The sequence below is a fragment of the Empidonax traillii genome, unplaced genomic scaffold (assembly GCF_003031625.1).
Source record: "Empidonax traillii isolate 1590-97213 ecotype Southwest subspecies unplaced genomic scaffold, ASM303162v1 scaffold495:size1017845, whole genome shotgun sequence".
Taxonomy (NCBI): domain Eukaryota; kingdom Metazoa; phylum Chordata; class Aves; order Passeriformes; family Tyrannidae; genus Empidonax; species Empidonax traillii.
This window is the reverse complement of record NW_020955688.1, coordinates 841552-865389: the sequence shown is the minus strand read 5'-3', so window position 1 is coordinate 865389 and position 23838 is coordinate 841552. Positions and strand designations below refer to the sequence as shown.

Here is a 23838-nt window from a genome sequence, read left to right as displayed (position 1 = left end):
CCAGCTATAGATTGTGCAGGTTAATCTGTTCCCTCTCTTTGATGGGACAACTGATTTCCCAGGCAAGAAAAATGAAATGGATTTTTATTTCTAGGAAATTTCAGAAAAGTGCTTCTTGTGGTCAAACACCAGCTGTACCAGTTGATCAGGTCATCCTTACTCAGGAAAATAGGGTTTAAAGTTGAGTAGGTGAGGGCTGCTGGGACGCCTGGGGGAGTGGAGGGGACACTAAAAACTGTGGGTTGTTTAGCTCAGCACGGGTGGGGATGGAGGAGACCTATGGTTGCTGCCTACAGGTACATTGGGATGGATGCTTAGAACAGGCAGAGAGCATGGAAGGTGATGGACAATGCTGGAACATGTCTAGGCAGCAAGGTAACAAAAAGTACTGCCTGGCTTTATTTCAGGCAGCTGCTGAAACACCTTACCAAAAAGAGGGACAGCGGGAAAAAGCTGACTAGTTCCAAATGGATACTTAGGCATTTTCAAATGAAAATATACAGCAGAGTGGGTGCAACGTCGTGGACAGAATGCAATGACCCAGCAGACCTCTGTCAGCTGTGCTTATTGTTTTATATGGCATCCGAATTTTCTTTTCCAGGCCTCCCAGGTGCTGCCTTCAGAGGATGCACGTGAAGATGGGGAGCCCATGCAAATTGCACAGAGGTGAGTAGGATAATTTCAGAGTGTGGGGCTCACGGTGATATGGGCTCTTTCACTCTCTCTGGAGTATTTTAGGGTGCAATCCCACTGTGGCTTGCTGCAGGGCTTGCTGGAAAGGCTTCTGCAGCCACTGCTGTTAGATATCCCTGAAATTACATGGCTTTGGAGCAGCGTGGGAGAGAGGTGAGGCACAACTGGGGAGAAAGGATCAGTTACTTCATAAGATGTGCAAGTGCATCCTTGTACAAGTTGGAGGATTTGATCCTTGCCCTCTGAGGCTCCTGTGACACGGTGCAGTATAGCTGTGGGGGTGGGTGGGGGAGCTGAAGGTGAGTTACAGTGATGCCATCACGTGTCTATTGGGGAAGGATCACTGGCAGCATGTTGGAGGGTTTACTGGATTTCTGTGTGTATTTTTATGTTCCTGCCTTACTGCTGAAGAGGAAAGCAGGGAGGAGGAAGCCAGACGGCACTGCCTATCAGACAGAGTGCAGTGCTCCAGAAAAGCCACTTCAGCAGATGACAGGTGTGGGACAAGTCAACATGATTTTCTTCAGATTTAAGCCTACTCCTCTTTCCTTGTTTTTTTTTTTCCTTCTCCTTCCTGTGGGATGCAATTCTCAAGCAAAGGCTGTGGAGAAGGACAAACGGGAGAGGATTTAGGGAGCAAGTTACAAGAGAGGCCAGATAATGTCATGTTTTTAATTTGCTGGGTTTTATAATTTAAACCTGCTTTGCAACAAAACTGCCAACTATTCTCTGATCTAACAGCATTTGTCCTGAGCAGTTATTATCAATATGCAGAGTATGAAAATCCCTCTTGCTTGCACCTTTCTAACAAGCTTAAAACCTGCCTTGGGGAGCAGGAGGAACCTGCAGCTGCTGCTGTTGCCAAGACTGATGAGTTTGTGACAGCTGAGATCTGAGCTTGCGTGGAAGGCAGCGAGGTGTGCGCTCTGCAGCGCTGGCCTCCCGCCTGCTTAGGGCAGGAGAGGCCAGGATATGGAGGATGTGGGAAGAGAGGGACCTCGTTGCTTTGGTGTAGCTGATGGGGTTAGCCTGGGACATTCCCCAAGCCACCCAGGAGCTGCCTGCCTTGGGGTGGGATGCACCTGGATGCAGCGCTCCCTCCTTGAGCAGCTGGAACATCTGCAGGAAAGCAAGAAATGGCTGCAGTCTTTGCAGTTCTGTGCACATTAAGTGTTGCCATCTGGCTCCTGGTAATTTGCCAGCACAGGCCTCTCTCGGGTGGGGCTCAGGCACCCCGACCGGCTGGCCTCAGCAGCACTTAATAGGAAAACACGGCTCTGAGCTGTCTGGAGGGAGTGGAGCACTTTAGGAAGTGCCAGCCCTGGGAAGAGGCTGCTTTGCTTTCTGTGGGCCGCTCTCCCCGCTTGTTTTATGCTTTGTATGGAGCATGGAAGATTGGGGTTTTAATAAATGATTATAGGCTTTGTTACCAGGAGATAGTTGGTGTAGCAAGAAATGTGGTTTGACTTCAAATTGATTAGCCCATTTTATAAATGTCATAGCAAGTTGTTTTGTGTGAGTTCTTTTGAAGGGAGCCCTGATGTTAGACACAGAGTAAAACATGCTCAGCCTGGATTCATAACAAATGCTCTGAGATGCTTTATTTAGAGAGAAAAGCCACTTGTGATTTCCTATCAGAATTTTGTTATTTATCATAAATCAGCAGTGGCTGTTCTCTCCTCTCTAAGGCCTGTGGTTGAGCTTAATAAATCTTCTGTTTGTCAGTGTGGGGATTCATGTTTTTAAAGTGTGTTCTTGCATACTTGATCAGACTAATCAGAAAGCCACGCAAGGCGTGGAGTGTGTCAGCATGGGTGCCAGACTTCCTCAGCAATGTCTGCCTGGTTCAGAAAGACACTGTGCTGTGAGGGGGGAGGAGAAAAAAGAAGGAATCCGAAGGTCAAAATGAGAGGAGCGGTGCCCAGTGCTGCTCCAAGGAACTGCCACCCTAATGCTGGAAGAATTTTGCTGCAAGGAAAATGCCTTGTGTCACATCCGTGCTGCTTCTGGCTGCCGTGCACAGGGATAAGGGAGAAAATTAACAGTGTGAGGAGGGAGAGGATAATGTGGGATAAAGTAGGGTCTGTCTTTCCTCTGCGAGGATTTCCTTCCCCAGGCAAAAAGAGGCACGGTGCTGGTACCTGCACAACTCCCAAGTCTTCTCCTACAGAGAGTCACACAGTTGTGAGCAGGTAGTTTTGCTCCCCTGACAAGAGATAGTGACCCTTCCTGCCTTTTTGTCAAGGGCTTCTAGAAGAAAAAAATGTTCCCTTTGGGGTTTTTGCTTAGAATGGCATTTTAGGCCCATATTTTCTTATTATCCTGGTCATTTCTGGCTGTCAGATATTGACCACATGGAAATTATGGCGTCATCTGCTGTTCTGAACTGCGTGAGACAGGCAGGTGTGGCACTCACACCAATTGGATTGGAGATTCATATTATATTTATATTTTGAACAGCATCTCCACGATGACCCCACTTGGCAGTAAAAGGAGCCCAGATATTGCCACAGAAAACTCTGCTGAAGAAGAGATCTCTGTTTGCCCAGGTAAAAGGCACTCAAGAATGTCATGAATTTTGTACTGAAAGTTGCACACTTATGGAATTCAGAGGAAAGAAGAGAATTTTCAAGTCACTTGAATAAAACAAGATTTGTTTCCCTTCTCTGTCAGGGCTAAAATTATCCAGGTAATGTAGTTTGATCTCCTAGTTTTGGACCCATTTCTTCTAAAACGATTCTGTGACAGGGTTTGTTGTGGACTTGCTGCTGAAGAGACACGAGGATGTGTGGCAGCATGGAGGGCTCACTCAAAACAAGGTGTCAGGAGTGGTCTCTGCAGTGCAATCAGATTTTTAGATTTTTCAGTGTCAAGATAATGTGCAAAGCATGAGAGCTGAAATAATTTCTGTCTTACATTAATTAAACATGTTTGGTACCAGTGACTTTTTCTTCCTTGGTCTCTCCTACCGTGGTTGAGGTTTTTCAGTCCAGGGTTTTAAGGGAGAAAATTAATGAAGAGACCGTTCCTGTTCATGAGCAGCCGTAGCAGGAGAGGTCATGGTGGTGCTTGGTGGCATATTTTGTTGCTAAGGAAGATGTAGAGGTCTAAAGATGGTGTGACTGCAAGGCAGACCACAGAACGGGAGCTCTGCTTGTCTCTATTTGAGAGCAGCTCTATTCTTGCTTTGTCTCCATCCCAGCAAGTGTCCCACGCACTTTCCCTGTGTCTAATCTCACTCCCTGTGAAGCTGCAAAGCTGCAGTGGCTTTGTCCTCACACCACCATGCTGTGACTTTAACCCCTCATCTGGCTGTGTTGTTGCACATTGTCTGATAACATTTGTTGCAAGTCTAAAAAATGTTTTGAAACTGTGAAAACTCTGTGAAGAAGCGTTAAGGGCTAAGTTACATCAACAAGTGAGGAGGTAGTTTGGGGGCTGCAAACCTGCGGTGACATGGAGGTGTTTTTCTGCAGAGACACAGACGAGCCCATTGGAAGCTGATGAGGAAGAGAGAGAAGAGTTCTGCTCAGGCAGCAGAGATGCACCTATGCAGGTAAAAAAAATGGAAGTTTGGGAAGGGTCCTGTTTCCAGTCCTACCTTCTAGACCTTGGTTCAGCTGAGCTGTGCTGGCATTTCCCCTTGGGTAGCTGGGAGCTTGGGCTTCTGCTATTTGGATCCTCAACAAACAGTTCCTGCTCTGCTTTTCTCCACTGCTTCATATCTCCAATCCCTTTTGGCTGGGAACTGCGTGCAGCTGCTTTTGGAGCCTTTCAGTCCTATAGCTGGAGAGCTGTTATCAATTCCAGCCCATTCTTTTATACTCTTACACTGCTGTGCTGGAGGATGCCATCAGCGTGGGCGGCAGGGCTGTTGCTTGCCCATGCTCAGGGGTTCAGTGCTGTGATGCTCAGCGATGCAGAGGGACCCCGGGAGCTGTGAGGGGAGTCCTGGAAACCTCAGTCACTCTTGTTGTGACATGCTTTTCCCTGTTACAGTCCTCTGAATTGTGGTGTTTGCCCTCCAACAGACCATCTCCAAAAGGCTAAGAAGAGAGCTTCACCCAAAGGCTGGACTGGGATAAAGATGTCCTTGAAGTGTTGAGGGCTGGTGGTGGTTTGCAGGCCAAACAGAGTGTCCTGAGCCCAGGAATGTTGCTTTCTGTGCAGTAATAGTTGATAGCAATAGTAATGGCAGGGCCATCCTCTTACCTCTTGCTGCAGATGTGCTCTGTGTGCAGCTCCTTCCCCTGCGTTGTCACACCTGCACAGCAATTGCTTTGCAGCTGTCACTGTACCATCACCTGACTTCAGTTCCTGCTTCTGATAAAACTCCCTTTGTCTATTAATTTAGAGAGCGATATCAAAGGGGTTGCCAAGTACTCCTCTGGCAGGGTACATGAATACAGAATCGTACAGCTCTTGACAAGAGGACTCATTTGTGGAAAGCTCATTCTGGGAGTTTGCAGCTTGTACAGCATGTCGGCAGCTCCTCTCGTTCTCACAGGCCTCTTAATAAACCATCTTCTGCTCTCATGTGCCTTCCATTCTGCAGGTATCTCCATGCATTGCTCAGTCAATTAGGGACTGCAGCAGGGAGAGGAGTGATCCTGGGCTGGCCACTGAAGCACATTTGTGACCCATTTGGCTGTGGCCAGGACTCTGTCCTGTCCCACGTGCTCTGCAGAGGGTTCCCTGGGTCTCACACCTCTGCCTGGATGGCACAAGGTGATCAGCAAAGTGTTGGGGAGCGGGTTCCTAGGGATTGTTAGACAACATTATGGCTGGCAGCTGGTCCTGGTCCGGAGCCCGCAGCTCTCCAGGAAGACAGCAGAAACAGCTACCATGGCATCAGCAGTTTGCATGAGCTGAGCCTGGACCACTGGGACTGGCTTCTTCCTAGCAGATGCTGAGCCAGGACACAGGAGTCTTGTTGTTGAGCTCAGCCTCTAGCATTGCTTTTGGCTGGCTGTTGGCTGCAAGTACTGTGTCTTGTAGGCAATTTCCTTTGCTAAAGAGCAGAGGCAACTGTCTCTGCCTCTGACAGGGGTGATTGGTTCTGCAGTTGAGGTTTTCCAGACTGTTAACAGCAAGGTTTTGCACAAGCAGTTTTGGAACTGTGGTGTCTTTTGTTACAGAATGTTGCATTTCCATTTAAAATTAGTAATTTACCATCGAATGTAGGCGGGCAGGGTGTGCAGAACCGGTGATCTCCTAAGATTGCTTTAAAAAAGGCTGTTAGAAGGAGCAGTGCCTGCTGCTTTTCCCATCATATTTTTTACATGTGTTGTCTGACTGGGGTAGTGCAGGTTTGATTTGATCATTCATATTTGACACATCTTGTTTTTTATGGCTCTTGTGTGTGACGCCCCACAGTGAGGACTTCACACGATGCAGTGACACTGAGATGTGAGAGAGGGGTACGAGTGCTAATGCTGTAAGTGATGTACTTCAGCAGCTTGTGTTCGTCTGGAGGAATTCTTGTGGCAACTCCTCCACAGAAATCCAGGGCAGAGAGCCTCTCTGGGAATGAGAGAGATGTTCCTGGGGCTCAGTGCTGTAGCTGGTGTCTGGGAGAAATGCATTCTGTGAGTCGGAATCTCAGTTTAAGGCCCAGTCCTGCAGTTTCTGACATAGCTCCTTGGAGTGAACAAAAACAGCCTCCTTCCCTTTAGGGCATAAAAATCAGGATCAGATCCTCATTTGGGAAAGGAAGTAATAAACCGAGTAATACGACAAAGCGCTCCAGTGGCACGGAGCATCTTGGCTGACCCCAATTACTGCTTCCCTGAAATGATACTGTTGGAGGAAAGCAGACAGCAGTTTTGCTGCACACTGTCTACATGTCACTGCTTAGCTCTAAACAGAACCCTCTTGCATGTTATTTTCCTATAGGTTTCTTCTACATTGGTAATATATAAGTAGCTTTTTTTAATCATTGCGGGGAGGGAAAGGTTCTTTCTTAAATGTGGAAAAATTTTGCAGCAAGCCTGACTAGACGGAGATGTAGTTATGAGTGAGATGGCTGCAGTCTGCTGCATTTGGGAATGTCAGTAGCATAGGGAGCAGACTTAGATCTCCGTAAGTGGCGAGTGGAACACCAATGCAAAAAGAGGGTGTCGGTAGGTGGTAATGGCATCCTGAGAACATACACAAGCTGTGACATTCTGCCCTGGCAAAAAGCCTCTGCTAGTAATTTTGTGTGACATGGATTTTCAATGGTATTACCTCCCTCCTTGATCGGTGTCCCCTCTGATGATTGCTCCAACCACCTCCTCTACAGAGGAGGAGCTTCCAGTGATCTCTTCTTGCTCCCTAAGACCACACCAGCCTCCTTTCATCCTGGGGGAAGCTGTGTTCCCAGACGATGCTGCCTGTGCAGCATGGATCAAGTCCAGAAACTGATGAGCACAAGTCAGGTGTTGAACTCTTGCTTTGCCCCATGAATTTTCCATCAGTTTCGCTTCTGAGCTTTCCTGATTAATGGAAGCCTTGCCATTTTTCCCCCGGTGGTACAGGTGATGTTTGCCTTAAACGGTGTGCATGGCTGTGCAGAGAGGTTTCACCGTGATTCAGAAGGACATGTTGCCTTTGCAAGAAGAATTAGTTGTTAGTGCAGCGCCGTTTACTCAGCCAGTGGTCTTATTTCTGACCCCTATGTGATGGAGGAAGAATAAAACTTTCCAAGAAAAACTGAGTCTGTGGGAGGGTGAGTAGCTACCAGACAGCATGGAGCTCTGCACCTAGCAAAGAAAAGGGGAACATCACTATCTGGCTAATTTTTCTTCCTCTTCTTTCTTAGGTTGGTGGAGATGAAGATGCTGGTGGGACTGTGTCCAAGCGCAGTCCTACAGCTGCTGCCCATGTGTCGTGCCCGCTGTGTGATCACGGTTTTCCAGCTGCGGAGATCGAGCTCCATGCCATGTACTGCAACGGCATCGTGGGAGCAGAGGCTGGCAGGGACACTCCAGGTCTGCCAAGTGCTGCTTCCAAGTATTTGCTCCTTGTGCTCATCCCCCTTCCCTATTGTTACTTGGCAGACAGGTGCTACAGTCTTGTTCTTCTCGGGATATTTGGTGCATGACGTGTGGGGAGGTTTGTTCGCTTTGCTTTATTCTGTCTCCAGGCTGTTCAGGAGAGTGTTATTCAGAGGCTCTGGTGTTTCCAGCTCTTCCTGTACAGAGATATCTCTGATTGACTTCACACAATAATTCACCACATTATCAGCTCCTGAATATTACCCCAGGATCTAGTGCTGGATGCTTCAAGCAGTACTCATAAGACGTGTCTATTGTGTGTTTTCATGAGGACCTGCAGAGAATGTGGCAGTGATGGGAAATGGAAGTCTTGTGTCCTTCAGGGCTCTTGAGAAAGGAAAATGTTCTGAACCACTCCAAGCACGGCCTGTGCTCTGCATGGAGTCTGACATTTGTATGTACTAAAACAGCTTGTTCAGGTGGCAGAGATTGCAGAAAAGTTCCCCTCTTGTTCCACTAAAATTGCAAAATGATAACTGTCAATCTGGGAGTGTGGATTTTTCTCCTTCATGTGAAGAGTGAGGTGTAGAAGCACGGTCAGAATGCCCGTATTAATCCTCTTTGCAGTCTTTTTGGTATCAGGATTCCATAGCCAACCTTTGTAGAGCTTAAGTGAACAAATACACTGGTTGGTTATCAACACATTCAGTAAGTTATGTTTTAGCTGCTGCTTGAAATGTAAAAATTTGTGTTAGCACAATGTCAGGTAATATCAAAGTAGTAGCTTGTAATAAGATTAACTTTTCAGGTTGTGAATATATAATTTTCAGTTACATTCTGGGTTATTAAATGCAACCTAAATCTATGATGTTTAAGCAATTTGAGTAAATCAGAGCTAGTACAAGAACTGTAACTTCTGCATTCCTCTAGCAGGAGGAAGTTTCACCATGTAATCTTAATGCAGAGTTGATGTAGTTCCTGAGAAAGGTCCCTGTTATACTAAATCTTTGGGGATGTGACATGGGTCCTGTCAAGATAACAGGAGCCAGAGTAGTGGCTGATACTGGCTGGTGCTTAATTTTGGTGGGAAGTTCTCTCTGTAGGCGCAGCCCTGCTACCAATGCAAAGCATTTGGCTCAGACAAATCACAAATTATCACAGTTCTATCCTCAACACTGATAAAGGTGTTATCCATGCTACAAAATGGAGCAGAATTTTTAGTATGCCTTGTAGCAGGAATGTCTTTGGCCCTGTGGTATTTAGGTCCCTGGTGTGGCTGGACTGTGAGCATTTCCATTGATCCTGGGGAATCCTGGCTGTGATCAGAAAAAAGCTTTGAAATCTTTGGCAGTGCAAGGGAATTTGCTCTTCCCTTTGGTCTTGGCTTTCAGCAGGACAGAGTTCAAGGCTGGCCTCTCCACGCTGCTCCAGACTGGTCTCCTTGGGGATGTTTGTAAGGCTAGTTATTTTGGAATTGCTACTCTGCTGTTCTGGCTTGTTCAGAACAAACTCCCCGTAAGAAAACCAGCCTGGAATAAAAGGGATTTTGCTCCACAATAATGGCTGTAAGCAGAGCAATGGGTTTGGGACAAAATCACAGTAATTTGGGTTTTCTATTGCCAGCTATTCTAGTATTTTCCCTGTAGAGACCAGGCTCTATTATCCATAACAGTCTGTGACACCTGTGTTGTTTGCACCCAGACTCTTTGAAGGACCATGGACTTCAAGGGCTTGGGCAGAATCTGGTGCTTACCTGTGGGGCTCTGGCTCACAGGGCACCTTGGGCCAGTTCCCAGTGTTTGTTGAAAGGCAACAGTCACCCAGAGGGATCTCAGCTGATGGGCTGATCGTTGGATTTTGGGTTGAATAGGCAGGGATGATGTTCAGCTCTGAGCAGAGGCCACACAGTAGCCTGGCACAGCTGTGGAGGTAAAAAAGGACTCTGTTTCTAGGGCTGTTACCTTGGCATCCATCGCTAGCACAAAATCCATAGATAAGGGATGCCTGGGGAAAAAAAATAGGTGAGAGAATTGTCTTCTGAGGCAAATGCCAGCTCCTGTGTGGGTCCAAAGCTGTTCTATACTGCTGCAGCACTGTGTACTCTTGGCTGGCTGCTGGCTTCCTTGAGAGCACAGCAACAGCCTCCTGTGAGAAGAAATCAGAGTTCACTACTCTAAGCCATGTCCTGATCTGTTAAGAAAAGATGGCTTCAATTTTCCTTTGGTGCACTGGGTCAGGGGTTCCTGGTCTGTCTTCAGATTTATTAATTGGCCTTACTCCTGATGTCTCTAGAATTGCAGATTATGCAGTTCTGCAAACTACAGTGGTTTTCATTTTAATATTACAAAAGGATGGGTTCTTGCTGGTTTTACTTCTCTTCTTCCCTCTTCTAATCATGCACCAAAGTCTCTCGGTGTTAGGTCTCGGGAGGCCAGCTCAGCCTGGCTGATATCTAAGGACAGGTTTTCAAATGAGTTAGCTGGGCAAGATGAGTTACAGTTGCTTTCCCTACGCACATGGACACCCTGGCTGGATGCCCAGACCACCAAACACCTGGGCAGTATGAAAATCTGATCGTGAATTTCCATTTTCCCGTGATCTGAGTAAATAACAAAGAAGAGCCTGCTGTTGTGTTAGCCCCTGTACCAGGCTGGGGAAGGTTCAGGTCCTGGTTTTCCAGCTCAGTGGCTGGTGTTAATTCCAAATGAACAAGTGGATCTGTGGAAGTGCTGTGCCAGCTCCCTTTTTCTTCATGCACTCAACTGAAGGGCTCACTTATGTGAGAGGGGCTGTGTGAGAGGGCTCTGCTGGAGTCACCACATCCTGCTGCTGCCAACACAGGAATCTGCTGGTTTCAGCCTGGAAGCGAGTCTTGGCTGCTACTGAGTACAGCAAATACTCTCAAGCTTTGTGACATGCTTGATGCCTCTTACCCTCCATCTACATGCATCTGACATCTCAGTTCCCAAGCAAGCCCAGGAAAACGAGGATTTGGTATATCCCTTCCTCCCAAAGGCTCAAATGCAGTGTGGTGCAGCTGTCAGTCTTCAGCAGCAGCACTGGTGTTGTTAAAAAGCTCCTGACATCAGTAGAAATGGCACTGATACAGCAGAAAGAGTAAGGGAATGGGTGTAGAGGAATCTGCATGGCTTCTGAGAAGGGACAAGATGCCGTGAGCCAGAGACAAAAAGATCCTGCACGGAAGTGGCACAGCTGGCAATGAGCACAGGGAGGAAACTGGTGGGCCAAGCAGCAAGGTGAGTAGCTCAGTGGCTCTGGCCTTGCAGCCCCAGGAGGTGCCTGGGCTGGGCTGATAGTGGGGCTGTGCAGGGGAGGGTTTGCTCCTCTCCCCCAGGGCGCACGTTGAAGCCAAACAGGCCAAGGATGACTTGTCAACCAGAAGAAATGCCGAGTGAGGGAAAAGACTATTGTTGGACTACAGAGCGTGTCTGACCCAGCAAAGAGCATTGCATTTGGGAGAGTTACAAGGCTCCTGTCACACAGCAAGTCAGCACTGCTCTGTGGTGGGGATTTTCCCTACGGCAAGTCTTTTCCTATACTCTGAACTCCCTTCTTGTGGGTGACTGGAGTGTCTTGGCAGGGGTTGTGCCTCACCAGCTGACCCTGTTCTCTCTCCTGTGCTGCTTCTTCCAGCAACACAGCTGAGGGTCTTCCCCTGGGCAGCTGCAGAGCTAGTCCCAGACATCTCTAATGGGCCCATTATGCCAGATGTGTTCACTGCCTTTGGAAGAAAATAGAACTGATTAACACCTGAGCTGGTGCACAAGGCTCCCGAGACGGTGTTAAAGGAATATTAACGAGCGCACGCTGGTTTGGAGAGCAGTTCTCACTGTGCTGTCAAACACATGTGTTGGTTGGGTTCTTGGGAGGCTGGGTGGCCTGGGGGGTGGTCATCGTTACCAGTCCTCCTAGTCAGGCTGCCACTTTGAATCTGGGCCAGGCTATGTTAAAGAAAGACTTCAGTTCCTGTGAGAGATGAGCTGTTGGTATCAGTCACTGCCTATGAGACAATACCCACATCCTAGGAAACGCTCAAATTTGTTTCTTCAGTGTGGTTGTCTCCTGTCAGCCCTAACAGCTCCTGAACACCTTGCAGTGCGTTGCTGGTTGTGGCTGCAGATCAGTGCTTGCTGCTAAGGGAAAGGCTGTACTGCATCATGGGTAGATATTGGGGTTACCCAACACTTTGGAAATGGGGTTTTGCTAGAAAAATGAATTCCCTTTATTCTGCACGAAATTTTGTGCATCACTTTCTTTATCACAGCTGATGTGCCAAAAAAACCAGGTTTTGTTGTGCCTATACCTTAGAATCAGACCTTTTTTAATGTCAGTATGGGAAGCAGCGTCACCGAGCCGTAAAACAGCTCCCTGCATTGTCCCCTTAGCCAGCGTGCCTGAGAGCGCTTACTGTGACATCTGTTTTGGAGCTGGAGTCTTGAACGTCCCTGGTGAAGCAAGCTAAGCTATCTGAAATGTTCCCTGAGGATCTTTGCTGGTGGTATGTCAACAGGAATACTCTGAGAGGAATTCGACTGAAAGGGACAACGCTCCAACATGCTCCCTGCAGATGCCTGCAGAGCCAGTTGGGAAAGGCTGCTTGGGCTTGCTGAGGGAACACAAATTTTTGGACCCATCATCAGCTGCTCAGCTGGGATCTCCTTGGCTACCCACATGTGTCGGAGCTGCTGGAGAGCAGCACTGCTCCTGGTAGAGATCGTCACGCAGGGGACCCCCAGAGCTGGATATGGACAACAGCACTGGTCACCCCAGTTCACGTGGGCTTTGGGAAAGCAACGACTGCGGGGCTAATTGTTGTAACCTTCGCTTTGCGGTGTGAGCTGTGTCCCTCCCCTGAAAGGCTCTCCCTGCCACATCTGTAGAAGGGCCGGTGCCTCTGCACAGCCCCTGCCTCAGCTCTCGGTGCCCCTGAGCTCACAGCTGCCGTGGTCCCTCCCTGCAGCAGGCACGGGAGCCTGGATTGGCAGGGAGCGGTGCTGTGCTGCCGGAGCAGCTGGGTAACGCTTCTCCCAGGCTATCGCGCTGCTGCGCCTCAGCTTTAAAATTCCTGTAAACTACACACTGTCGATCCAGCTGTTTCTGGCTGAAGACTGCTTAGGTGTGAAATGGTTAGCTGGCTTCCAAGTCTGGGAAAGATAAATTCTTCAGGATCCCCGAGGGGAAAAAGGGAGACTTGGTCAGCAACCTGTTCTTCAGGAAAGAAGACTCTGCTGGTCCCAGTCCAGTGTTCATGTCTACCATCGCTTATGCTGCAGCCTTGAGTAGAAGCAATGGAAACTTGTTGCATTTGTGCATGGTGTAGGGGTGGTTCTGGGGTGGACAGTGGTACCCTCTCTGTTAACCCTTTCTGGTTTTCCTCCAGTGCTCACCCGGCGTCAGAGAGAGGCGAGAAATAAAGCTGCCAGTGGTGAAGGCAACCCTTCATCCTTAGACATTGACAAGTAAGTAGGTATGCTTGCCTTGTCCAAGATTGTTTCCACGCTTACATTCTAGCTAGACTGTGGATGTCTTTATTTCTGTACAAATGCTGGCCGTTGGCTTTATAGCAGTGTTTCCCTAAGAAATTGCCTTCTGTCAGTGGCTCTTGTTGCAGTGCTGGCTATATTTAAACTGAAGCAAGAGGAATTTGCTGTTCTCAGATTGTTTATTTTTGCACTGATTTCCTTTCAGCCCAATCCATGGCGGGTCAGGGGCGTGTGGCTGCTGGGGTGGAGCTGTAGCTAAAAGGGTGCTAACTCAGCTGGTTTCTAATGGGAGATTTGAGCTTGGTAACCCCGGGAAAAGAAGAGGCCAGGACATGGAGGCTGTCAACATGGCACCTGTAGTGATATTCTTAATTAAATTAGACTTTCAGAATAGCAGTGGCTTTGTTTAATCTCTTTCCATGCAGCCCCTCCTCCTGCCACCCACACAAAGCATCATAAGAGAGGATCTGACAGTAAAATCCTTGCTATGGAAGCAATTTTGCTGCTACAAACAGTGGATGGCAACATCACTAATGGAATTAGGCTAATTATAGAGAGGACAGCTTCTGTTTAGACACATTATCTGGGTAATCAGCACTGACTGGAAAGAAAATACGGGAAAAGTACTGCAGAGTTTTGCTCGATGGGGGCTCTCCATATGCATTTTAGAGCCTGGGGTGTTTCACTAAGAGAGTGCCACTATCAAACTGAACACAATACTGCTGTGGCTGGTCCCTGGGGGCTTTGTCTCTTCTTAGAGATAGTCCATTCCTGAATTCATCTCCCCTTCTCAAGATCCAGTGTCCTCTCCTGCACGGTTTGGTCCCTGCAGACCGCAGTTTCCTGGTGTGGAAGCAAGTGTAGCTTTGTAAATCCATGCCTGACCTTCATCTCCTTTCACCCAGCATAATTTTCTTCCCAAGAACACTCAGTTGTCCTGCATGAGCCTGGGCATCTTCTACTCAAATGAGGGGATTTGAGGAACAGGCTGAGCCAGCCCCCCAGCAGGAGCACGTGCTCTGCAATTCCTCTCCCTGCATGGCATGATGTAAAATGGAGACAGTGCAGAGAAAGACTTGATTTACTAGTCAGACAAGTTCATCCAGCCCTGGTAAAATGTCTCTCTGATTTAACACACTTGGTTTGCTTTTCAGGCAGAATTTAGTTCCCCTTTGCAAAGCCCGTGCACTTCATTTCTGTAGATTTTGACAGGGTGCTTTATGTCTGGGGAGAAATCAGTGGTGTTTGAGATAGTTAGATGAACAGATTTGATTACTGTCCCGCTGCTGCAGCAGCAGGATACAGAGGAACAGGCAGGGAAAACTGATAATCACTCAGTCTTTGCGACTGGTGCTGGCCCAACCCCACTGAGCGAGACTGGATTTGGTGACACATCTTCTCCGTGGCGTGGCCTGGAGGAGGAAAGTCACCGCTGGTGTCTGGGAGCCCGGTGCAGGGTGAATCCTAATGCAGTGCTCTGTCCTTTGCTGCCTGGCAGGTGTGAGAAGTGCTACCTCTGTAAGTCACTGGTGCCACTGCTGCAGTATCAGAGGCACGTGGACAGCTGCCTTCAGGCTGCTAGGCAAGCTCAGGGAACCAGGAGGCTGCGAAGAGCCAAGGTGAGGGGCGACCCTGCATTACCGTCTCCTTTGCTTTGCGCTGGGTGTGGGGTTGGCTTGGCAGCAGGAGCTGCTTCCCTGGTTGACGGGGATGAGCTGACCCGATGTAGGATTGCCTGTCCCTGTGGGCCACTGTGGGCAGAGAACTCATTGCCCTCCTTCCCGCTACGCTCGGCGAGAGCATGGTCTGGTCCCAGGGGTGAGCTAATCCAGCAGAGCTGCCAGTAACCTCTCCAGTGGGCAGGCAGCCAGGGCTGTCCCGCTGCCAGCCAGTGCGCCTCAGTCCTGCAGCCTTCCTTGACTGAATGTCGATGGAGTGGGGGGCACTGCCAGGAGAACAAGCCTATCTGAGTCCATCCGCAAGTCCTTTGCCACAGGGGAGGCTTCAGAGACAGAACGGGGGGAATTGTGCTGGGAGCAAACCACAGCATCCGGGGAGAACTGTGGGTGAGTGAGTGCAGTGGAGGTGTGTGGGGTGTGGGGAATGTGCCTTGGTAGAGGAGGTGGGAGGCAGGAGCGTGGGTGGCAGCTGGCTCACAGTCACTTGCCAGGTGTTGGCCCCCACTGTGCTTTTTCCTGCTCACAGTGGTCCCGGGGGAGCACAGAGAGGGTCCTTCCAAGGCCTTCCTGCTGGTTCCTGCAGGCAAAGCCCTGGTGCTGCAGCTTTGCCCGTGCTCAGAAATGTGATTCACGGCATGAAGATGCAACATGATGTCTTAGTTTTGTATAATCCCTTAAATCCATCACAGGCCTTAGCCCTTTGGGGATTCAGATGCAAATGATGAGATTTCTGGTTGATGATTTTGGCTGGGATACAGCCAAGCGCTGTGTGGTTCAGACTACTGCAGGGCATGGCTGCTCCTGCATGTGACTGGCTCTGTGTGGGCTGTTTGACTCTGTCCCTGTGCCCCACACCTGGCTAGCCTACGGGTCCTGCATGCAGGAAAGATGCTGGAGCCAGGTGGCTCTTTGGGGTTGGCTTGGCTGTGTTACCTCTGGCCCTGCCTTGTGCTAAAGTGGCAGCTCAGGTGGCAGCTCATTGGGGGAACAGGTCATGATTGGGCATTGGAAAGCTTCCTAGTGGCTCTGTTGGGCTTGTGGATTTTTGCCATGGCCCATTTTGGGGTGCTTTGCAGCTCCAACCGTACAGCTGGGACACCAGTGCCTTCTGGAGTAGTTCTGGGGACTTTGCTGGGCCAGTGAGGCTCAAAGCAGCCAGGCTAAGTGGTCTTCTCTTAGCCTGTGTGATGTGCATGACTGCATCTTCTCAGGGGCTGAGAGATTTATTCCTCATGTGGCTGTGCCCTGAATGAAGGCCTTTCCCTCCAACACCAAGCCTTGGGATGAACCTGCCCTTGGAGGCACAGTTCTGGGGGATGTGTCCCAGCTGTGGCAGAGCCCCTGGTGCCCCCATTTCTGTTACAGCACCGTGCTCACCAGTTGGGCTTGGAGTTGGCTTCCTGCTCCCTGGCCTCCCTCCTTGCTGGGTTCTCCTTAATTAACTGCTTTCTTCTGCTTCTGCTTGAGCACTAGTTGGGCTGGGCTGTGGGTGACTGGAGGCCCTGGACATGCAGTATTCCCTCTTGTGCCCAGCCTGAGGAGGAACTTGTGCCCACGGGGGCTATGGGGTTCCCTTGTGGCAGCACTGTGATGGTGGTTCTCCTCTCCTTGGCAGGACACCGGAAAGCGGGAGAGGGGCCTCCTCAGGATGCTGGAGCTCTCAGAGAGCAAGTCTGAAGGTGGGAAATGGCTTAAACTGCTTTTTGTGCCTGCCTGGCTGGGTTAGGAGTGCCTGTTTTCCAATTTTTCCTCTTTTAGTCCTTGCTTGGCCTGGGCTGTTCTGGGAGAGCAAATTCCCCTTGTGCTTCCTGAGCAGAGCAGGAGGCTGTGGGCTTAGCTGTCTGTCAGCATTCCCCAGTGCACATCTCTGCTTCTGCCCATTGGACCTGTGCCCACTAGACCTGCGCCAGCACCCTCACAGGGATAGGGGTATGCTCTGAGCAATGGCACCAAGACATGTTCAGCTTCCTGTGGGATGTGGGAGGCTGCTGCTGTCCCTGTCTGTGCACCAGCACTTCCCTCCAGGGATTCAAGGACAATAGGAATTGGGTGGGGAGCGGTGCTCTCAGCAGCACCCGTAGCTCACATGGGAGGGCTGATGTGTGCTTGTGTTGCAGGTGCTGACTTGGAGACCCCCTTCACTGGATTAGGAGACCAACAGTCCCCTCCCACTCTCTCAGCTGGAGCCAGCGGGGAGCCAGTGGCAGACAGCCCCATCTCCCTTCAACACCTTTCTTTCCACATCTCCCCTGCAAAACCTGGCATCTCCTCGGAAATCATGGACGGTGTGATGGACTTGGAACCTCGCATGGCTCTCCATGCAGGCAGCCAGCAACAGACCAAAGGCTGCCGCCGGAGAAGGCACAAATTCTGAGGCTGGCGATGCGGCGGGGACCCCCAGCAGCATCTTATGACCCAGCGAGGGTCTCCTTGGCACTGTACCCCTGCTTCACCTGCAGCCTTTGTCTCCCACCCCCTTTTTGTATGTTTTATACAACCTGTGTGGGGAGCGCTGGGTGGAGAAGCGACTGTGTGTTTTATAGGTGCCTGTGCAGCTTTGCTCTCTGTTACAGAAATGGAAATATATTTATGTATGTTTTTATGAAACTGCAGCACCACGGTGGAGCTGTGCTGGCTTTCTCTGGGGAATGGGAGGGTGCTGGAAGGAGGAGAGGAGGAGCAGCAAACGGTGGGTCCCAAATCATGCTTCTACAGGCCTGTCCGGGGGCAGAGAGGGTGGTGGGGGCTCAGAGACCCCTGGGCAGGCGGCTGCACTGCCCCATGCTCCATGCAGCATCACAGCAGTGACATTCCCAGACGGGAGCCGCGGAGGGCACCTTGGTGCCAGCTGACAGCCGCAGTCAGCGGATGCGGGGACCGGAGGAGCCCCGGCCGCGGTGTCCCCGTGTCCTTGGTGCTTTCCGTGTCCCCAGGTGGCTCGGCCGTGCTCCCGCTCCCCGGGGCAGCGCGGCTCTACCTGCCCCGGACCGGGCCGTGGAGGGACCTGCTCCCCGGGGGCATCCTCACCGGGAACAGGGGCGAGGGGGACTGTGCTGCCTAAATAACGGGACGAACCGGTGCGGAGCTAATTAAACCCCGGGCTCCCACCGGCTCTGCCGCCCGGCCGGGCGCGAGGAGCGGCCCCTCCCGCGGGGGGCCCGGAGCGCCGCCGCTCATTGGCCACTGCGGGCCCGGCCTGCGGCGGACTGGCCAATGGCGGGGCGGGGTGGGGCTGTTGCCAAGGGGACGGCGGCGGCAACGGTCCCACCGGCCCCGCCGCCAACGGTCCCGCACCGGCCCCACACCGGCCCCGGCCCCCAAGGGCTTAACATCGCCCCCACGGGCTTAACACCAGCCCCGGCCCCCACGGGCTTAACATCGCCCCCACGGGCTTAACACCAGCCCCGGCCCCCACGGGCTTAACATCGCCCCCACGGGCTTAACACCAGCCCCGGCCCCCACGGGCTTAACATCGCCCCCACGGGCTTAACACCAGCCCCAGACCCACACCGGCCCCGCCGCCATGGGCAGCCGCAGCACCCGTCCCCAGTCTGGCCGGTACGGCAGCGCACAGCGAAGCTCGGGCTCGGAAGCGGGGGGCAGCGCATACTCGGACCGGTGAGCGGCTCCTGCCCTGCAGAGGCCGCGATGGGGCCGAGGATGGAGCCGCGCAGGCTCCCTCAGCCCCCCGGGCTGTTGCAGGGGAGGGACAGCAGCTCCGGCCTCTTGCAGGTCTCGGAGAGCAGCCCCACGTCACGCTCTCCTGACGAGTACACCCATGACCGTAGTGGGGCACAGCTGCCACTTGCACTATCGCAGGGACAGTGTGCGGATGCTGCATAGGAACGATTCCCGATGGAGCATTGAAACAGAGGATAGGTGGGAGACAGGCCCTTAGCACCATTGTGTGCCAGGGCAAGGGCAGGCTTGAGCCCTGTCCTGCAAGCCAGCGCTCAGCGGGTGACATGCCACCTCCCTCCATGCAGGTTTGCGATAAGCCGTCTGGTGAACCAACAACAGGATTCTTCCCCCAGCACACCGGTAAGGTCTGTCCCTGTCCCAGGCATCCCCTGCCCTTCTCCCCTGCAACCCTGGCCTAATGCACCGTCACCAGATACAACGAGCTCTGCGGGCACTCACCATCCCGCTGGAGAGGCTGCACATTATGAAGGGCCACATGATGCAGGCCATGCGCAGGGGGCTGAGCCGCCACACACATTCACGGGCCACACTGAAGATGCTGCCCACCTACATCTGCGCCACTCCCGATGGCACCGGTAAGGCAGCCTGGCCTGAGGATGGGCTGCTCACTACCTGAAGCCCCACTGCACTGGACTTGGTCCTGGGAGTGCTGGGGAGGGGTACACAGTTATGGAGTCCCTAAGCTGCTCCTCTGCCAGTCCACAGTGCATGGGGAGTGGCCAGGAGCTGGTTCCCTTGGCCCCTGTGAGGGTCTCAGGCTCTCAGGAGCCTCCTCCATAGGAGAGTGACTGTCCCTGGGACAGGCTGAGGAGCAGATTTTAAGGGATCTGCCACAGGAAAGGTCTCTGGCCTGACACAGCCTCTGTTCCCCCATAGAGAAGGGCGACTTTCTGGTTGTGGAGCTGTGCCAGAGCCAGGTCCGGACCCTGCTGGTGACTCTCTTAGGAGATGGAAACCTGAACCCACAAATGATGTACAAGACCTTTGACATGCCAGAGGACATCATGCGGGGCGAGGGGGAAGCGGTATGAGGAGGCCATAGCACAAGGTGGCTGGTGCTGGGCTGCCCAGCACCATGGAGGCTTGGCAGGGCTCTGGACTGGTGCTGGAGCTCCAGGCTGCCTCCTGCCTCCTGGGTATGGGGTAAGGGGAGCAGTCCTTACCCCTAGTCATGCCTTTGCAGCTCTTTGACTTCATTGCACAATGCGTGTCCCAGTTCCTGGCTAATGCCAACAGCTCCCTGGAATATCTCCCCCTGGGCTTCGTCTTCCCCTTCAGCTGTCGGCAGACACAGCTGAACAAGGTGAGGGGAACAGCCCTGTCCCGGGCCCCTCCCCAGCACAGCAGCAGCGGGGAGAGGAACCAGCTGTTGGAGGCCAATGGCTCTGCTGCATGTTCTCCACAGGCAGAACTCATCTCCTGGTCCAAGGGCTTCAGCTGCAGAGATGTGGTGGGGAAGGATGTTGTACAGTTGCTACAATCAGCCATCAACAAGCAGGAGGTGAGGGACCGTGGGGTGGGGGGACCTGGTCATTGCCTGCCCCCGTGGAAGGGCTGATTATACTCTCACTTTGCTCCTGGCCAGCTCTCCAACGTGGAAGTTGTTGCCCTGATGAATGACACTGTGGGCACCATGATGACCTGCAGCACAGAGGGAAGACCCTGTGAGGTGGCCTTGATCGCAGGTGAGCAGCGGGCACCCCGCGTGCCAGGGTGGTGGGTGCTGGGGGGGCTGAGCTGGTGCTTATCCCCATTGCTCCCTGCAGACAAGGGCAGCAACTGCTGCTTCATGGTAGAGGCACATCTGGTGGAGACAGCAGATGAGACCAGCGGGCGGATGTGTATCAACACTGAGTGGGGCCGCTTTGGGGACGATGGTATTCTGACTGACATCCTGACCCCCTATGATGAGTGTGTGGATGAAGAATCCTCCAGCCCTGGGGAGAAGAGGTGCTCCCACCCCTCATCAAGCACAGGGTCCTTGGGGTTCCCCCTCCATCCCTGAGCATGTCAGGCCCTACCAACAGGAGCACACATTCCCCTGCAATGCTCCTGGGTGCTCTCAAAGGGCCAAGGGGTGCTAGGGAGGCAAAACTGACTCCCATGTGGACTGCATGCAGATTTGAGAAGATGGTGGGCAGCCTGTACCTGGGGGAGATCACCCGACACGTGCTGATCGCTCTAGCTGCTGAAAAGGCGCTCTTCACTGGGAGCAGTGTCGCTGTCCTGAAGGAGAAGGGTGTGCTCAAGACCCATCAGGTTCTGGAGATCATCAAGTGAGTGTCTGGGGACCAGGAGCTGCCATGGGAGGGAGGATGGGGGTGTGATGGACCGGTGCCCCTGGTTGCGAGCTGTTGGACCTGCAAGTGTTGCAAGGCTGTGCTCTGCCTTGCAGCATTGAGGAAGGCATGGCTATGACGAAGAGGGCTCTGGAGGCTCTGGGGCTGCAGCCGAACGAGCGGGATTGCAGCCGAGTGCAGCAGATCTGCCGGGCGGTGGTGAGCCGTGCCGCCACGCTCTACGCCACTGGCCTGTCTGCTGTCCTCAGCTTCATGTGCCGGACCCGGGACATGGATCAGCTCCTGGTCAATGTGGGGGTAGATGGAGAACTGTACCAGGGCCACACCAGGTGAGAGGGTCATGCCCCGAGGGCAGGGGTAGTGGCCAGGAACTGGTTCTCTTGGCCCTTGTGAGGGTCTCAGGCTCTCAGGAACCTCCCCCATGGGTGAGTGACTGTCCGTGGGACAGGGTGAGGAGCAGATTTTAGGCATCCCAGTGGGATGCCTCATGCCCTTGCTATCTTCTTCCTCTGGCAGGTTCGAGGAGATCCTGCTGAGTGTGACAAAGCTGCTGGCTCCTGAGTGTGTGCCCACTCTCTTGCCCTCAACAGATGGGTCTGGGCGGGGAGCAGCCATGGTCACAGCAGTGGCTGTGCGCCTGGAGGCCCAGCGCCATGAGGTGGCCAAGGTGCTGGCCCCGCTGCGGCTCACCCATGATGACCTGGTGCAGGTCCAGGCACTGATGAGGCAGGAGATGGAGCTGGGGCTGGGTCGGGAGACCCATGCCAATGCCTCTGTCCGCATGCTGCCCACCTATGTTTGTCACACGCCTGATGGCACTGGTGAGGGACGGGGGCATTGGGAAGTGGGTGCCGAGGAGGCCATGGCTCTGCTGATGCCCCGTGCTGGCTCTCCACAGAGCTAGGCGAATTCCTGGCACTGGACCTGGGAGGGACCAATTTCCGTGTGCTGGTGGTGCAAGTGACAGAGCAGGGCATCCGCATGGCCAGTGAGATCTACGTCATCCCAACTGCTGTCATGCAGGGCACGGGTGAGGAGGTGAGGATGAGGACCCATGGTTAAGGGATGGGGTGAGGGTGTCTGCACTGCCTCTCTCCTTAATGTCTGTCCATAGAGCTGGGATGGGGCTGGGAGAGCCCCCTGCAGCATTGTCCCAGCCTGGATCATGCTCACCATGGCCACAATCCACAGCTCTTTGACCACATCATCGACTGCATCATGAACTTCCAGCAGAAGCAGGACCTGATGACACACACCCTGCCTCTTGGCTTCACCTTTTCCTTCCCCTGCCAGCAAGTGGGCCTGGATAAGGTGAGGGGTCAGCTCCAGCCCCAGGGGTATAGGAAGGACCCTGGGTGTGAGGCAGCTGCCTGGAGGCCGCTCCTGCCTCTCTTGCAGGCATTGCTGCTGACCTGGACCAAAGGCTTCAGTGCGTCAGGCTGTGTGGGGCAGGATGTGGTCCAGCTGCTGCGGGAGGCTGCTGAGCGCAAACATGTAGGGAATGTCCTGTGGCCCATCTCTGTCCCTGGGGTGCACCCTGCACCCAGGTGGTGCCAGTCCCAGGAGCTGGCTGGCTTCCACTAGGTTGCATATGTCCCCGTCTCCTGTTTGGCAGCACGTAGGGCTGAAGGTAGTGGCTCTGGTTAACGACACAGTGGGAACCATGATGTCCTGTGGCTATGAAGACCCCAAATGTGAAATCGGCCTCATCGTGGGTGAGGAGCCCCTCTGTAACCAGGAGGTCCCCCATCCCCTCACCACCACCCCATCCTAAGTGGCATGGCAACATGCCTTTGCCAGAGCTGCGGTGGGGGTGACACCAGCACGGGGCCCACAGGGACAGGGACAAATGCCTGCTACATGGAGGAGATGCGGAACGTGGGCACCGTGGAGGGGGATGAGGGACGCATGTGCATCAACATGGAGTGGGGGGCCTTTGGGGACAATGGCTGTCTGGACCACATCTTCACCAGCTTCGACAAAGTGGTGGATGACCAGACCATCAACCCTGGCAAGCAGAGGTGGGCAAGGGCCCTGGGGCAGAGGGGGCTGGGAGTAGGTGTCTGTGCCCAGCTGAGGCTGTGCCTGGGGCAGGTTTGAGAAGCTCATCAGCGGCATGTACCTGGGCGAGATCGTGCGCCACATCCTGCTGGCAATGGCAGACAAAGAGCTCCTGTTCCATGGCAATCCCAGCCCCAAGCTCTACACCAAGGATATCTTCAAGACCAAGTTCCTCTCTACCATCGAGCTGTGAGTGCTGGGCTCCTCTGGATTCCCTGAACCCGGGGTGGGGGGCCAGAATCCCAGGAGAAGGGGCCATGCTACACTGATGGGGCACAGGCAGGGTGATATCACTCCAGCCTATGGGATGGGGACAGCGGTGGGGACAGGGACTTTGGTGCTAACGGTGGCACTGGTCTGGGTCAGCAATGGGCTGGCCCCGCGGCAGATACGGCAAATCCTGCAGGACCTGGAGCTTGATGCCAGCTTCGAGGACAGTGTGCTGATGCGGGAAGTGTGCCATACTGTGTCCATGCGGGCAGCCCAGCTCTGCGCTGCCGGCTTGGCTGCCGTGGTGGAGAAGATGCGGGAGAACCGGGGCCTGGACAAATTGTCCATCACCGTAGGAGTGGATGGCACCTTGTACAAGCTGCACCCAAAGTGAGTGGGGCCAGGGGTGGCAGGAACCCACCAGGGACCCTTACCCTATGGCAGGAGTGGGGTAAGAAGCATGGGGTGAATGGGGTGGGGGACATCAGTTCTCACCCTCCCCTCCTGTCCCCCCCAGTTTCTCCCACTGCCTCCAGAGGACTCTGCGGGACCTGGCACCCAACTGCACCGTCAGCTTCATGCCATCAGAGGACGGTTCGGGGAAAGGGGCCGCGCTTGTGGCAGCTGTGGCCTGTCGTATCAGCGGCCTGGGGCAATAGCCATCATCATCACCATCACCATCACACCAATAAAGTGCTGTGCTCCACACCTC

At 53.0% G+C, this 23838-nt stretch overlaps 2 protein-coding genes across 6 annotated transcripts in view; both read left to right on the top strand.

Moving 5' to 3' along the window:
- UIMC1 (ubiquitin interaction motif containing 1) overlaps nucleotides 1-17472 on the top strand; it is a 39791-nt gene extending 22319 nt beyond the window's left edge. For 2 of the 3 annotated variants that reach the window (XM_027896397.1, XM_027896396.1), the window contains exons 6-13: nucleotides 602-666; nucleotides 3154-3242; nucleotides 4170-4249; nucleotides 7496-7664; nucleotides 13072-13150; nucleotides 14673-14793; nucleotides 16469-16532; nucleotides 16971-17472. In XM_027896397.1, the coding sequence (XP_027752198.1) occupies nucleotides 602-666; nucleotides 3154-3242; nucleotides 4170-4249; nucleotides 7496-7664; nucleotides 13072-13150; nucleotides 14673-14793; nucleotides 16469-16532; nucleotides 16971-17227 (924 nt within the window). In that variant the 3' untranslated portion in view covers nucleotides 17228-17472. Of the gene's footprint in view, nucleotides 1-601; nucleotides 667-3153; nucleotides 3243-4169; nucleotides 4250-7495; nucleotides 7665-13071; nucleotides 13159-14672; nucleotides 14794-16468; nucleotides 16533-16970 lie in introns of those variants that run through there. The other variant, XM_027896398.1, reaches the window with a different exon arrangement.
- Nucleotides 17473-18301: 829 nt separating this feature from the next.
- Nucleotides 18302-23834, top strand: HK3 (hexokinase 3). Of its 3 annotated transcripts, XM_027896391.1 has the most exons (20): nucleotides 18377-18471; nucleotides 18586-18732; nucleotides 18840-18894; nucleotides 18968-19130; nucleotides 19432-19580; nucleotides 19739-19858; nucleotides 19961-20056; nucleotides 20141-20240; nucleotides 20322-20505; nucleotides 20676-20831; nucleotides 20951-21184; nucleotides 21372-21676; nucleotides 21754-21893; nucleotides 22047-22166; nucleotides 22254-22349; nucleotides 22471-22570; nucleotides 22693-22876; nucleotides 22950-23105; nucleotides 23283-23516; nucleotides 23644-23834. In XM_027896391.1, exons 1-20 carry the CDS (start codon nucleotides 18377-18379, stop codon nucleotides 23783-23785), a joined length of 2976 nt encoding a protein of 991 aa, XP_027752192.1. In that variant the 3' UTR covers nucleotides 23786-23834. The 3 variants fall into 3 exon arrangements, with proteins under 3 accessions (XP_027752193.1, XP_027752192.1, XP_027752195.1); XM_027896392.1 differs by lacking the exon at nucleotides 23644-23834 and having other exon boundaries at nucleotides 18302-18471; nucleotides 23323-23476; XM_027896394.1 differs by lacking the exons at nucleotides 18377-18471; nucleotides 18586-18732; nucleotides 18840-18894; ... (12 more) ...; nucleotides 22471-22570; nucleotides 22693-22876 and having other exon boundaries at nucleotides 22996-23105; nucleotides 23323-23516.
- Nucleotides 23835-23838: the final 4 nt, after the last annotated feature.

Bases quoted from the DNA above. Each gene is read 5' to 3' on its own strand.
- HK3 (XM_027896391.1), top strand. From the start codon at position 18,377: ATGGGCAGCCGCAGCACCCGTCCCCAGTCTGGCCGGTACGGCAGCGCA. The intron at 22,877-22,949 runs GTGGGCAAGGGC...TGCCTGGGGCAG, and splicing joins ATCAACCCTGGCAAGCAGAG to GTTTGAGAAGCTCATCAGCG. The intron at 23,517-23,643 runs GTGAGTGGGGCC...TGTCCCCCCCAG, and splicing joins TTGTACAAGCTGCACCCAAA to TTTCTCCCACTGCCTCCAGA.